General features: G+C 45.0%; 1 protein-coding gene across 1 annotated transcript in view; it reads left to right on the top strand.

Moving 5' to 3' along the window:
- LOC308133031 (ubiquitin-conjugating enzyme E2 E2-like) overlaps window positions 1–4,873 on the top strand; it is a 38,037-nt gene extending 33,164 nt beyond the window's left edge. Inside the window, 1 exon segment of the mRNA XM_080500287.1 lies at window positions 3,849–4,873. Within this exon segment, the coding sequence (XP_080356413.1) occupies window positions 3,849–3,946 (98 nt within the window). The 3' untranslated portion in view covers window positions 3,947–4,873.
- Window positions 4,874–12,011: the final 7,138 nt, after the last annotated feature.

Raw genomic sequence — 12,011 nt, 5'->3', positions numbered from 1 at the left:
CTACCAGTACCACTAATACTTCTACCAGGACCACTAATACTTCTACCAGTACCACTAATACTTCTACCAGGACCACTAATACTTCTACCAGCACCACTAATACTTCTACCAGTACCACTAATACTTCTACCAGGACCACTAATACTTCTACCAGTACCACTAATACTTCTACCAGGACCACTAATACTTCTACCAGAGCCACTAATACTTCTACCAGTGCCACTAATACTTCTACCAGCGCCACTAATACTTCTACCAGTACCACTAATACTTCTACCAGCGCCACTAATACTTCTACCAGTACCACTAATACTTTCACCAGCACCACTAATACTTCTACCCGGACCACTAATACTTCTACCAGGACCACTAATACTTCTACCAGGACCACTAACACTTCTACCAGTACCACTAACACTTCTACCAGCACCACTAATACTTCTACCAGCGCCACTAATACTTCTACCAGTACCACTAATACTTCTACCAGTACCACTAATACTTCTACCAGCACCACTAATACTTCTACCAGTACCACTAATACTTCTACCAGCACCACTAATACTTCTACCAGTACCACTAATACTTCTACCAGCACCACTAATACTTCTACCAGGACCACTAATACTTCTACCAGTACCTCTAATACTTCTACCAGAGCCACTAATACTTCTACCAGCGCCACTAATACTTCTACCAGCGCCACTAATACTTCTACCAGTACCACTAATACTTCTACCAGTACCTCTAATACTTCTACCAGTACCACTAATACTTCTACCAGTACCTCTAATACTTCTACCAGTACCACTAATACTTCTACCAGTACCTCTAATACTTCTACCAGGACCACTAATACTTCTACCAGGACCACTAATACTTCTACCAGTACCTCTAATACTTCTACCAGAGCCACTAATACTTCTACCAGTACCAGTAATACTTCTACCAGCACCACTAATACTTCTACCAGCGCCACTAATACTTCTACCAGTACCACTAATACTTCTACCAGCGCCACTAATACTTCTACCAGTACCACTAATACTTCTACCCGGACCACTAATACTTCTACCCGGACCACTAATACTTCTACCAGGACCACTAATACTTCTACCAGCGCCACTAATACTTCTACCATTACCACTAATACTTCTACCAGCACCACTAATACTTCTACCAGCGCCACTAATACTTCTACCAGCGCCACTAATACTTCTACCAGTACCACTGATACTTCTACCAGCACCACTAATACTTCTACCAGCACCACTAATACTTCTACCAGCGCCACTAATACTTCTACCAGCGCCACTAATACTTCTACCAGCACCACTAATACGTCTACCAGTACCACTAATACGTCTACCAGTACCACTAATACTTCTACCAGTACCACTAATACTTCTACCAGTACCTCTAATACTTCTACCAGTACCACTAATACTTCTACCAGTACCTCTAATACTTCTACCAGTACCACTAATACTTCTACCAGTACCTCTAATACTTCTACCAGGACCACTAATACTTCTACCAGGACCACTAATACTTCTACCAGTACCTCTAATACTTCTACCAGAGCCACTAATACTTCTACCAGTACCAGTAATACTTCTACCAGCACCACTAATACTTCTACCAGCGCCACTAATACTTCTACCAGTACCACTAATACTTCTACCAGCGCCACTAATACTTCTACCAGTACCACTAATACTTCTACCCGGACCACTAATACTTCTACCAGGACCACTAATACTTCTACCAGCGCCACTAATACTTCTACCATTACCACTAATACTTCTACCAGGACCACTAATTCTTCTACCAGTACCACTAATACTTCTACCAGTACCACTAATACTTCTACCAGTACCACTAATACTTCTACCAGTACCACTAATACTTCTACCAGGGCCACTAATACTTCTACCAGTACCACTAATACTTCTACCAGGACCACTAATACTTCTACCAGTACCTCTAATACTTCTACCAGGACCACTAAGCCCTTAGTCCTGTTGCAAAAAAGAGCCATTAGAATCATCATAAGAAAGTTTATAGAGAACACACCAATCCTTTATTTATTGAAAATAAACTTCTTAAAGTTAAGGACCTTGTCGACTTAAAAATGTTGATTATTATGTGGAAAGCAAAACAAAAAAAATTGCCAAACGACGATCAAAGTAATTTTGTTGCACAAACCGTTTGCCAGAGGAGAAAACACAACTTTCAGAACAATGTTTGCACGACGTCGTTGAAACAGAAACGTCCATCTGTTTATGGAGTAAAACTGTGGAACTCTTTAAGTGTGGAATTTAAATGTTGTTCAAGTGTTTACAAGTTTAAGAAAATGTTTGACTAACTGTAGAACTGTAAGACAAAAGGAGGCTGTTGTTGTGATGTTGTGTGACCTGGTGAGTCGAGGTGGAACGATGGGGAATCACATTGATTTGATTTGGTTGTAAAGTGCTAATAGGAACAGAAAACACAAGATTGATCTTCTCTCTGTTCCTTTTTCTTTATGTATGGATGACAAATTATAAATATATATATATAGATATATATATTGTGAAATGGCATGACATAACATGAACAAATAAATAGAAAAATAAATAATTCAATACCAGACCACAGGGTTACAGCAGTCGTCCTCGTCAGGAAGAGAGGCGTCGACGACGTTTCTTTTGATAAACAGGCGGCTGGAATGAGGAAGTACATTTCTTTTATCTGTGCTACATTTCGACGCCCTTCCACACGAGCCAAAACCACATTTTTTCTCCCCGACGTTCTCAAAAAAAACCTCCATACGTCATTTTGAACACACTCAGGACATGTAGTACACATGTAGTACACATGTAGTACACATGTAGTACACCTGCCAGGCCTTTAGGGGCGCTGTGACTCACCAAATACACCCAAAATGCAGAAGACATGGAGTACATAGAAATGTAAAAATAGACTCCTGCTCATAGATTCTTTATAACTCTAGGTTCTATAGGTGTATGCTCCTCCTCCTCAGTGGCTCCTGCAGCGCCCCCTGCAGTCCCTAGTCCACCACTGTTGTGGTTATTCGTTGACATTGCGGACAGCGGTGGGGATTACGTCATCTTTTTCACCTCACATCCCCACAGTGGGGATTTTCTCCACTCTGGGCCCCGTGCTCCACAAAATAAGAGAAAACGCTTTTCGGGCTTCTAAAATGACGCCTGGTGTGGACGACCGGCCAAAAAGCGCTGGTTTACGCGAAGCGGCGTTCTGGTGTGGACGACCCCTTAAAGTCAAGGGTCCACTCCCAACCTCTTATTAAAGGAGCCATGCCGGTTTTAACCCTTCAAGCTGGAAAACCAAAGTGACTCAGAGTGAATAAAACCTTCTTTTATCATGTTGAGACCACAGTTTTTAAAAACAATACCCAGGATTGAGAGGGCAGGTGAAGGTCTTTCCGTTCAGGAGAGATTGTAGAGAGAAACACCTTCCCTCTGTTAAAAACTATGGAGTGATGGAGCCAAGACAGGGAATACATGACATTCCTTCTCGAGCTGACATGGACAAAAACACCGTATTGAAGTTTACTGAAAGAAGACGAACCGTCTAAATCAGTCCGTTTTATCTACGTTCATATTGTGTCAACCAGAAAGTCTTAAGCAATTTAGTTGTTTTTTTAACGTAGATTGTTATGGCCTGAATTAAAACTGTGCCGGGATTTACTGCTTGTCCATTGGTCCTCCATGCAACCTGTCACTGGTCATAATGTTATGGCTGACTGGCTGAGAAGCTTTGTTGTGACTCCTGCTCAATTTCCATGTCTCTCTCTCTCTCTCTCTCTCTCTCGCCCCTTCCAGCCGACCCCCTGGTGGGAAGCATCGCCACACAGTACCTGACCAACAGAACAGAGCATGACAGAATAGCCAAACAGTGGACGAAGAGATACGCCACATAGGCAACACGCACACACACACACACACACACACACACACACACACACACACACACACACACACACACACACACACACACACACACACACACACACACACACACACACACACACACACACACACACACACACACACACACACACACCATGTTAAACCCGCCCCTTCCTTTACCTCCCTCCTCCTCCACTGAACCTCTCTCTACCTCTCTCGCCCTTTAGTCTGTCAAAGCACATTCACTAAGTGCAACAGTATACCTGCCCCCCCCCCCCCTATTCCTCCTCCTCCTCCTCCTCCTCCGCCTCCCAGTTTTATCTACCTTTTCTGTGTAAAAACAAAATCAAACAAAACAACAACAAAAAAAAGTCCTTTGTTCCTTGTTGACTTGAAAGCTTCTTTTTTATACAAAGAGTAGATTGGGATTTTTATTTTCCAATATCTGAATGTTGGAAGTGTCGTATTGGAGAAGAAAAAACCAACAAAAAAAACAAACCCCAGAATATAATAATGATCATGCACATCGTCCTCCAGCTATACAGTATGTATTCTCATTTCCTTCGTGGCACCTGGAACAAACATGCAGACAAAAAGCTTTGACTCTGTTTCCTTCTTTTTATTTCCTTTCTTTTTTTATTTGTTGTATTTGTCATCGATATGTTACACTGCATGTGACGGGAAGGTTAGCGTCAGTTGACCCCCCCCCCCCCCCCATTGCTTTTTAAGAACTTCCTCTGGTTTTGTTTGTTACTGTATGTATTTTTTCAAAGGCTTTTGAGGCAGACGGCGAGCGTAAAGGTCGGCCTGCGGAAGAGGCAGGACTTGTATATTCCTGGCTTACCCGCCACCTCTGCAGTCGCAGGGTGGTTTTGTCGTGCACTTGTATTACTGAAGCACCCAATAAAAACACACTGTGGTTGGCTTGTGACAAAAGGCCTGCGACTTCTGTTTTACTGCTCCGCCTGCAACACACACACACACACACACACACACACTCACTTCCTTTACTTCCCGTGTCCTGAAGACGCAGTACACGGTACTTGTGGTTCACCTGAACCTTGTGTTTTCATTTGAAAAGACGATTAGGACTTGTGGGTAAAAAGGAGATCTCACAACGCTTCACTTGGATTGGGTTGGTGGCCATTTCCCCTTCGTACGCTTGAACTTGCAGAAAATCTGCAACTTTGGATTTATTTCCAAAAAACCAAAACGGAACGAAGGACACTCGGTTATCAAACCGACCCGCCTTGAAGCAGAGCTTATGCACACCTGCTTCACAAAACACTCCTCAAGGTTCTCACTTTCTAACGCTCAGGTTACTATTTTTACAATACACATTCAATATATACCACTGCTCCGCGGCACACTGGTGTTTCCTCCAGGTCTCGTCAGGTGAGCCGTGGGAAATGATCTAATTTCACATTTTTTCTAAAGATCATTTGCTCTCCCAGCCGACAGTGTGTTGCAGAGTAATCATGTATAAATACTCTTCCCCACTAGAGGGCAGCACAGAACTTTGCCGGTGAAATGTAAAGTGACAGACGTCAGTGTGGTTAATCTCCACCTCCTGCTACCATCTTGTATCAAAGTACTGTGTCAGTGACTGATGGAGAAGTTTTTGAAAAGGAAGAATGTGAACCAGGATCTCAGCTCTTCATCCATCAGGTCCAGGTTTCACACTGAGGGAGGCACAATTAAAAAAACACATTTGGAAATACTTTTTTCTGTATTTACTTGATTCCTGTTGATAAAACTTTGATGAGAATTACTTTATATTGTTAATAGAGGCTACAGAGTTTCACATTTTAACATTTTCAGGTGGTGGTGTGCCTCCAGATTCTTCCAAAGAAAAAAGTGTGTCTCGGCTCAAAAAGGTTGAAAAACACTAATTTACACAAGTTTTATATATACAATTTATATGTATACATACGTACACACGGATACATGACATGTACTTAATATTAATAATATTGAACATTTACCAATAATATTAATAATATACTATTTAATTTTCATCAATTGCATTTTAAGGACATACTATAGTGTGGCAATATTTAAATTGAACATATTCTCTCTCTCAATATATACCTTTGCAGATTATTAGATCTGAATCTAATATATTTTCACTAGAAGCGTCATGTAAACAGGGAGTGGCGGCACGGTCACACCTCAGGCTCCGCCCACTCTGCTGGTCTTCAGGCTCAATTCAGATTTTCTTGCGTGATGGTTTCAAACTGGAGCTGCCGTGTGAACGTGAACGGATGTTTTCAGGCCCCTGAAGAGAGACGACGTGAAGTCCCGCCGGGCTACTGACTCGCGGCTCGCCGGTCGGCGCCAGGGTTGCCAGGTATGACTCACGGTTTCCAGCCCAAACAAGGTCAAACCCAGACGCCTCAGTGAAAACCAGCCTGTGGAATAAAGAAAACAAACATCTGCTTGAGTTTTATGGAGGATTGAATGTGTCAAAAATAAATAAATACATTATGAAATAATTAATTGTCATTAATTTATTAAAATTTCAATTAAATATATAAATGTGTCTTTAATTAATTAAAAAATAATTAGTTTATTGTTTGTTTATTTCATTATGTAAATGAGCCAAAGTTAAATAAATAAATACATTAAATAATTAAATGTGTAATTTGAATTAAAAATAAAATTTCATTTTGTGTAAACAAAAAAAATTAATATTTCACAAATTAGTTACTTTTTGTTGTGCTGATTCAGTACTTTGCTTTATGAGGTCATTTATTATCCCCCGCCGTGGCCGATAGGCCCCGAAGGGGGATCTTGAAACAGTCTCCGTACGTCCGTCCGTTCGAACGTTTCTACCTATATCTCGGCAACCCCTGGGCCCACAGTGACCAAACTTCACATGTGGATACATCTCAGAGGAGGAAGGGATACTATGGTGACCTTGACCTAATTTGCATATTAAGTAGGTCACAGGGTCACGAAGTGCTTAAAAACACATTTTGAGCTCTGGAGGCCTAGGTTTTTGAGCTAGGGCTCTGAAATGTTATACACACATGATACACACTCCAGGGATAACCTCCAGTACACCAAGTGACCTGACCTTGACCTTGAAGATTGGTAGGGTCTGAAGTTTGCTCGTCATGGTTGCACAATACATGTATTTTCATATAAACATTTCTCCTCATTTCTCAGCAGTTCCTGGGCCCACAGTCACCAAACTTCACACATGGACACTCCACTTGGGGAGAAGGGGCACCATGGTGACCAGGACCTCATTTGCATATCAGGTCACAGGGTCACTAAGTGCATAAAAACACCTTTTGGGCTCTGGAGACGTATTTTGACATAGCTTATGAAGAAGACCTTTCAGATTCTACATAATGATCTACTAGGACCCATGGAACACCCTCTAGTGTACCAAGTGTGCTGCCTTAGAGCTGCTTTGTGAGAAAATATAAAGCCCTCCGGTGGGGGATTAGCCGAGCAATGGCCTTCTTGTATATTTTAATTCCAATTGTAATAAATTGATTATTTAATGGTGTCTTTATTTAATTAATTTTGCCAGTTTTTCTGCTTTGGTGGATTTTTATATTTATTTAAAAAGAATTATATTTTACGTAAGAATAAAAATGTAAGGCCTTTTAAAGCAGCATCAGAATCAGGGGTGATATTTATGAAATGGATATTTTTGATGAAGTTTGTGTGTTTCAGTTTGGAAATATTCAAGGTTTGAGTTTTCTGAACAAACAAAAAAAGAAAAGAACGTTTGTTCTTCTTCACTGTCTTGCCGGCGTTTCACTCTTGTTCTAAACTATTTACACAGCAACACTACCTCGGTAGCCAGGAGGCAGTTTTACCAACAAACTAACTGCAACGTCCCCGTTTGCATTAATTGGTGTTGAAATAACATCAGCAGATGTGTTTTTATTAAAGATTAGAAGAGAACAAAGCTGCTGTGTCGCTGTGAGGAAGGGAAAAAAGACTTGGTGTTTGCTGGAACACATTGTAATTGTTTAAAGATCACTGTTAAATGTCTGTCTTGAAGTGAACTTGAAGATTGAGCGGATAGGAGGGAAAAAAGCACAATATAATTAAATGCAGATTTAACTCTGTTCCCACTTTACAGGCGTATTAAAATTCAATTTATCTGTAATCCCACAAGATTGTTGCATTAAAACAGCGCAAATAATCAATGCCTTTTATTACAGCAGCATTTCAGGGGGGGAAGGCCGTTTGAAACGACACATTGAAGGAACATTAAAATTACATTTCACATGATTAAAAGCAAACAGTTTAAAAAAGGGGGAGAGAGAGAGAGACAGAAATTGTGAACAGAAGCCGTTTCCCATTAACCTTTTTGAAACGGCAGCGGCGCGGTCGATATTTCCACCTCTTTGTTATCACCCGATGACTAATTCATAGACGAGGCCGAGCGGCAGGAGGGGAGGGCTACGCTTTCTGTGGCGGCTGATTCAGCGGAAGATTTAATAAATACTTCTCCAAGAACCATCGAGGTCAGAGGCGTCCAGCCTGAGGCCCGAGCCGGGAAATTGTGAACATTTAAATGACCTTAAATGTCTTAAAGGGGTCATATTATCCTGTTCAACTCTTCCTCATGATCCAAACACGTTGTAGTGAAAGTTTATGGATTTTTCCCCCATTAGAATATTGGATCATAGGAGCTACATTCACAATCTGCTGTGTCTGTGTGAGCTGGACTGGCTCCGCCCACACACAAGCCCATCTATGGGAAGAGGAGGAAGCACTTCCTCTCGTGGTGCCATGTGCCAGAGCAGAGCTGCCTGATTGTACGAGGAGCCAAAGGGGAGGAGCCTACCTTGATTGTGATTGGCTGAACCCCCGATGACACTATATAGGGTTTGGTTTCTGATTGGCTGCTTGGAGCAACACACTTTTTAAAACCTGGAACAAGCCAGAGAGAGAGAGAGGACACTCTTTCTACACTTCTGGGGCGTCGTTCCAGAGGTGAAGACGAGTCGTACTGCTGGAGAACCAGAAACAAGTAGAATGCATCAGTTTGTTTTGTGCATTTCAACGTATTTTGCACCAGAATGTTCCATTAAAATCAGCTTCATGTTGTGATCCAAACATCTAAATTCTTAACATGACTTAATTTTGTTCTATAACTTATTCAAACACAGATTCGTCTTTTTTTCTTTCTTTTTTGTTAATAAGACATCCTTTAATCCATGAGTGTCAAACTCATTTTCACCTGCAACCTAATTTCATCCCGACTGGTAAAAATATGCCATAAAAAAAAAACCAACTTCAAATTTGATCTTTATATAGTTTTCCTTTGTTGTGGCGCAGAGTACACGTGATGAAAATGTCTGTATTTCCACAAATACCAAATGAAAATTACTACAATTTCAGCAGAGTCAGTTTTAATGAAAGCTTCTGCTGCAGAATACAGTGAAGTGTCTCCTGCTGCTGTTGAGGGTTTGTGGTCCCCCGTCTCCTGGACGTGGTCATGAGGAGTTTGTGGTCCCTCGTCTCCTGGACGTGGTCATGAGGAGTTTGTGGTCCCTCGTCTCCTGGACGTGGTCATGAGGAGTTTGTGGTCCCCCGTCTCCTGGACGTGGTCATGAGGAGTTTGTGGTCCCCCGTCTCCTGGACGTGGTCATGAGGAGTTTGTGGTCCCTCGTCTCCTGGACGTGGTCATGAGGAGTTTGTGGTCCCTCGTCTCCTGGACGTGGTCATGAGGAGTTTGTGGTCCCCCGTCTCCTGGACGTGGTCATGAGGAGTTTGTGGTCCCCCGTCTCCTGGACGTGGTCATGAGGAGTTTGTGGTCCCCCGTCTCCTGGACGTGGTCATGAGGAGTTTGTGGTCCCTCGTCTCCTGGACGTGGTCATGAGGAGTTTGTGGTCCCTCGTCTCCTGGACGTGGTCATGAGGAGTTTGTGGTCCCTCGTCTCCTGGACGTGGTCATGAGGAGTTTGTGGTCCCTCGTCTCCTGGACGTGGTCATGAGGAGTTTGTGGTCCCCCGTCTCCTGGACGTGGTCATGAGGAGTTTGTGGTCCCCCGTCTCCTGGACGTGGTCATGAGGAGTTTGTGGTCCCCCGTCTCCTGGACGTGGTCATGAGGAGTTTGTGGTCCCCCGTCTCCTGGACGTGGTCATGAGGAGTTTGTGGTCCCTCGTCTCCTGGACGTGGTCATGAGGAGTTTGTGGTCCCCCGTCTCCTGGACGTGGTCATGAGGAGTTTGTGGTCCCCCGTCTCCTGGACGTGGTCATGAGGAGTTTGTGGTCCCTCGTCTCCTGGACGTGGTCATGAGGAGTTTGTGGTCCCCCGTCTCCTGGACGTGGTCATGAGGAGTTTGTGGTCCCCCGTCTCCTGGACGTGGTCATGAGGAGTTTGTGGTCCCCCGTCTCCTGGACGTGGTCATGAGGAGTTTGTGGTCCCTCGTCTCCTGGACGTGGTCATGAGGAGTTTGTGGTCCCTCGTCTCCTGGACGTGGTCATGAGGAGTTTGTGGTCCCTCGTCTCCTGGACGTGGTCATGAGGAGTTTGTGGTCCCCCGTCTCCTGGACGTGGTCATGAGGAGTTTGTGGTCCCCCGTCTCCTGGACGTGGTCATGAGGAGTTTGTGGTCCCCCGTCTCCTGGACGTGGTCATGAGGAGTTTGTGGTCCCTCGTCTCCTGGACGTGGTCATGAGGAGTTTGTGGTCCCTCGTCTCCTGGACGTGGTCATGAGGAGTTTGTGGTCCCTCGTCTCCTGGACGTGGTCATGAGGAGTTTGTGGTCCCCCGTGTCCTGGACGTGGTCATGAGGAGTTTGTGGTCCCTCGTCTCCTGGACGTGGTCATGAGGAGTTTGTGGTCCCCCGTCTCCTGGACGTGGTCATGAGGAGTTTGTGGTCCCTCGTCTCCTGGACGTGGTCATGAGGAGTTTGTGGTCCCCCGTCTCCTGGACGTGGTCATGAGGAGTTTGTGGTCCCCCGTCTCCTGGACGTGGTCATGAGGAGTTTGTGGTCCCTCGTCTCCTGGACGTGGTCATGAGGAGTTTGTGGTCCCTCGTCTCCTGGACGTGGTCATGAGGAGTTTGTGGTCCCTCGTCTCCTGGACGTGGTCATGAGGAGTTTGTGGTCCCTCGTCTCCTGGACGTGGTCATGAGGAGTTTGTGGTCCCTCGTCTCCTGGACGTGGTCATGAGGAGTTTGTGGTCCCCCGTCTCCTGGACGTGGTCATGAGGAGTTTGTGGTCCCCCGTCTCCTGGACGTGGTCATGAGGAGTTTGTGGTCCCCCGTCTCCTGGACGTGGTCATGAGGAGTTTGTGGTCCCCCGTCTCCTGGACGTGGTCATGAGGAGTTTGTGGTCCCTCGTCTCCTGGACGTGGTCATGAGGAGTTTGTGGTCCCCCGTCTCCTGGACGTGGTCATGAGGAGTTTGTGGTCCCTCGTCTCCTGGACGTGGTCATGAGGAGTTTGTGGTCCCTCGTCTCCTGGACGTGGTCATGAGGAGTTTGTGGTCCCTCGTCTCCTGGACGTGGTCATGAGGAGTTTGTGGTCCCCCGTCTCCTGGACGTGGTCATGAGGAGTTTGTGGTCCCCCGTCTCCTGGACGTGGTCATGAGGAGTTTGTGGTCCCTCGTCTCCTGGACGTGGTCATGAGGAGTTTGTGGTCCCCCGTCTCCTGGACGTGGTCATGAGGAGTTTGTGGTCCCTCGTCTCCTGGACGTGGTCATGAGGAGTTTGTGGTCCCTCGTCTCCTGGACGTGGTCATGAGGAGTTTGTGGTCCCCCGTCTCCTGGACGTGGTCATGAGGAGTTTGTGGTCCCTCGTCTCCTGGACGTGGTCATGAGGAGTTTGTGGTCCCTCGTCTCCTGGACGTGGTCATGAGGAGTTTGTGGTCCCTCGTCTCCTGGATGTGGTCATCAGGAGTTTGTGGCGGCGCCCCCCCCCCCCCACAGGACGGCACGCCGGCGCTCTCCATCCAGACGAGGAGCCTCAAGCTCCATCAGGCCTCCAGGTTACTTGATCAGCAGGATTATTTCATCAACAAAGTAGGAATGAAGTTCTACTGTAAGTCTGGACTCAATGTTGCCAAACAATAAAACTGCTTGGGAATATTTCCTATTGTTTGAA

Source organism: Blennius ocellaris (assembly GCF_963422515.1).
Source record: "Blennius ocellaris genome assembly, chromosome: 8".
Lineage (NCBI taxonomy): Eukaryota > Metazoa > Chordata > Actinopteri > Blenniiformes > Blenniidae > Blennius > Blennius ocellaris.
Note: the sequence above shows the minus strand (reverse complement) of the source record. Positions and strands in the feature narration are given on the sequence as shown.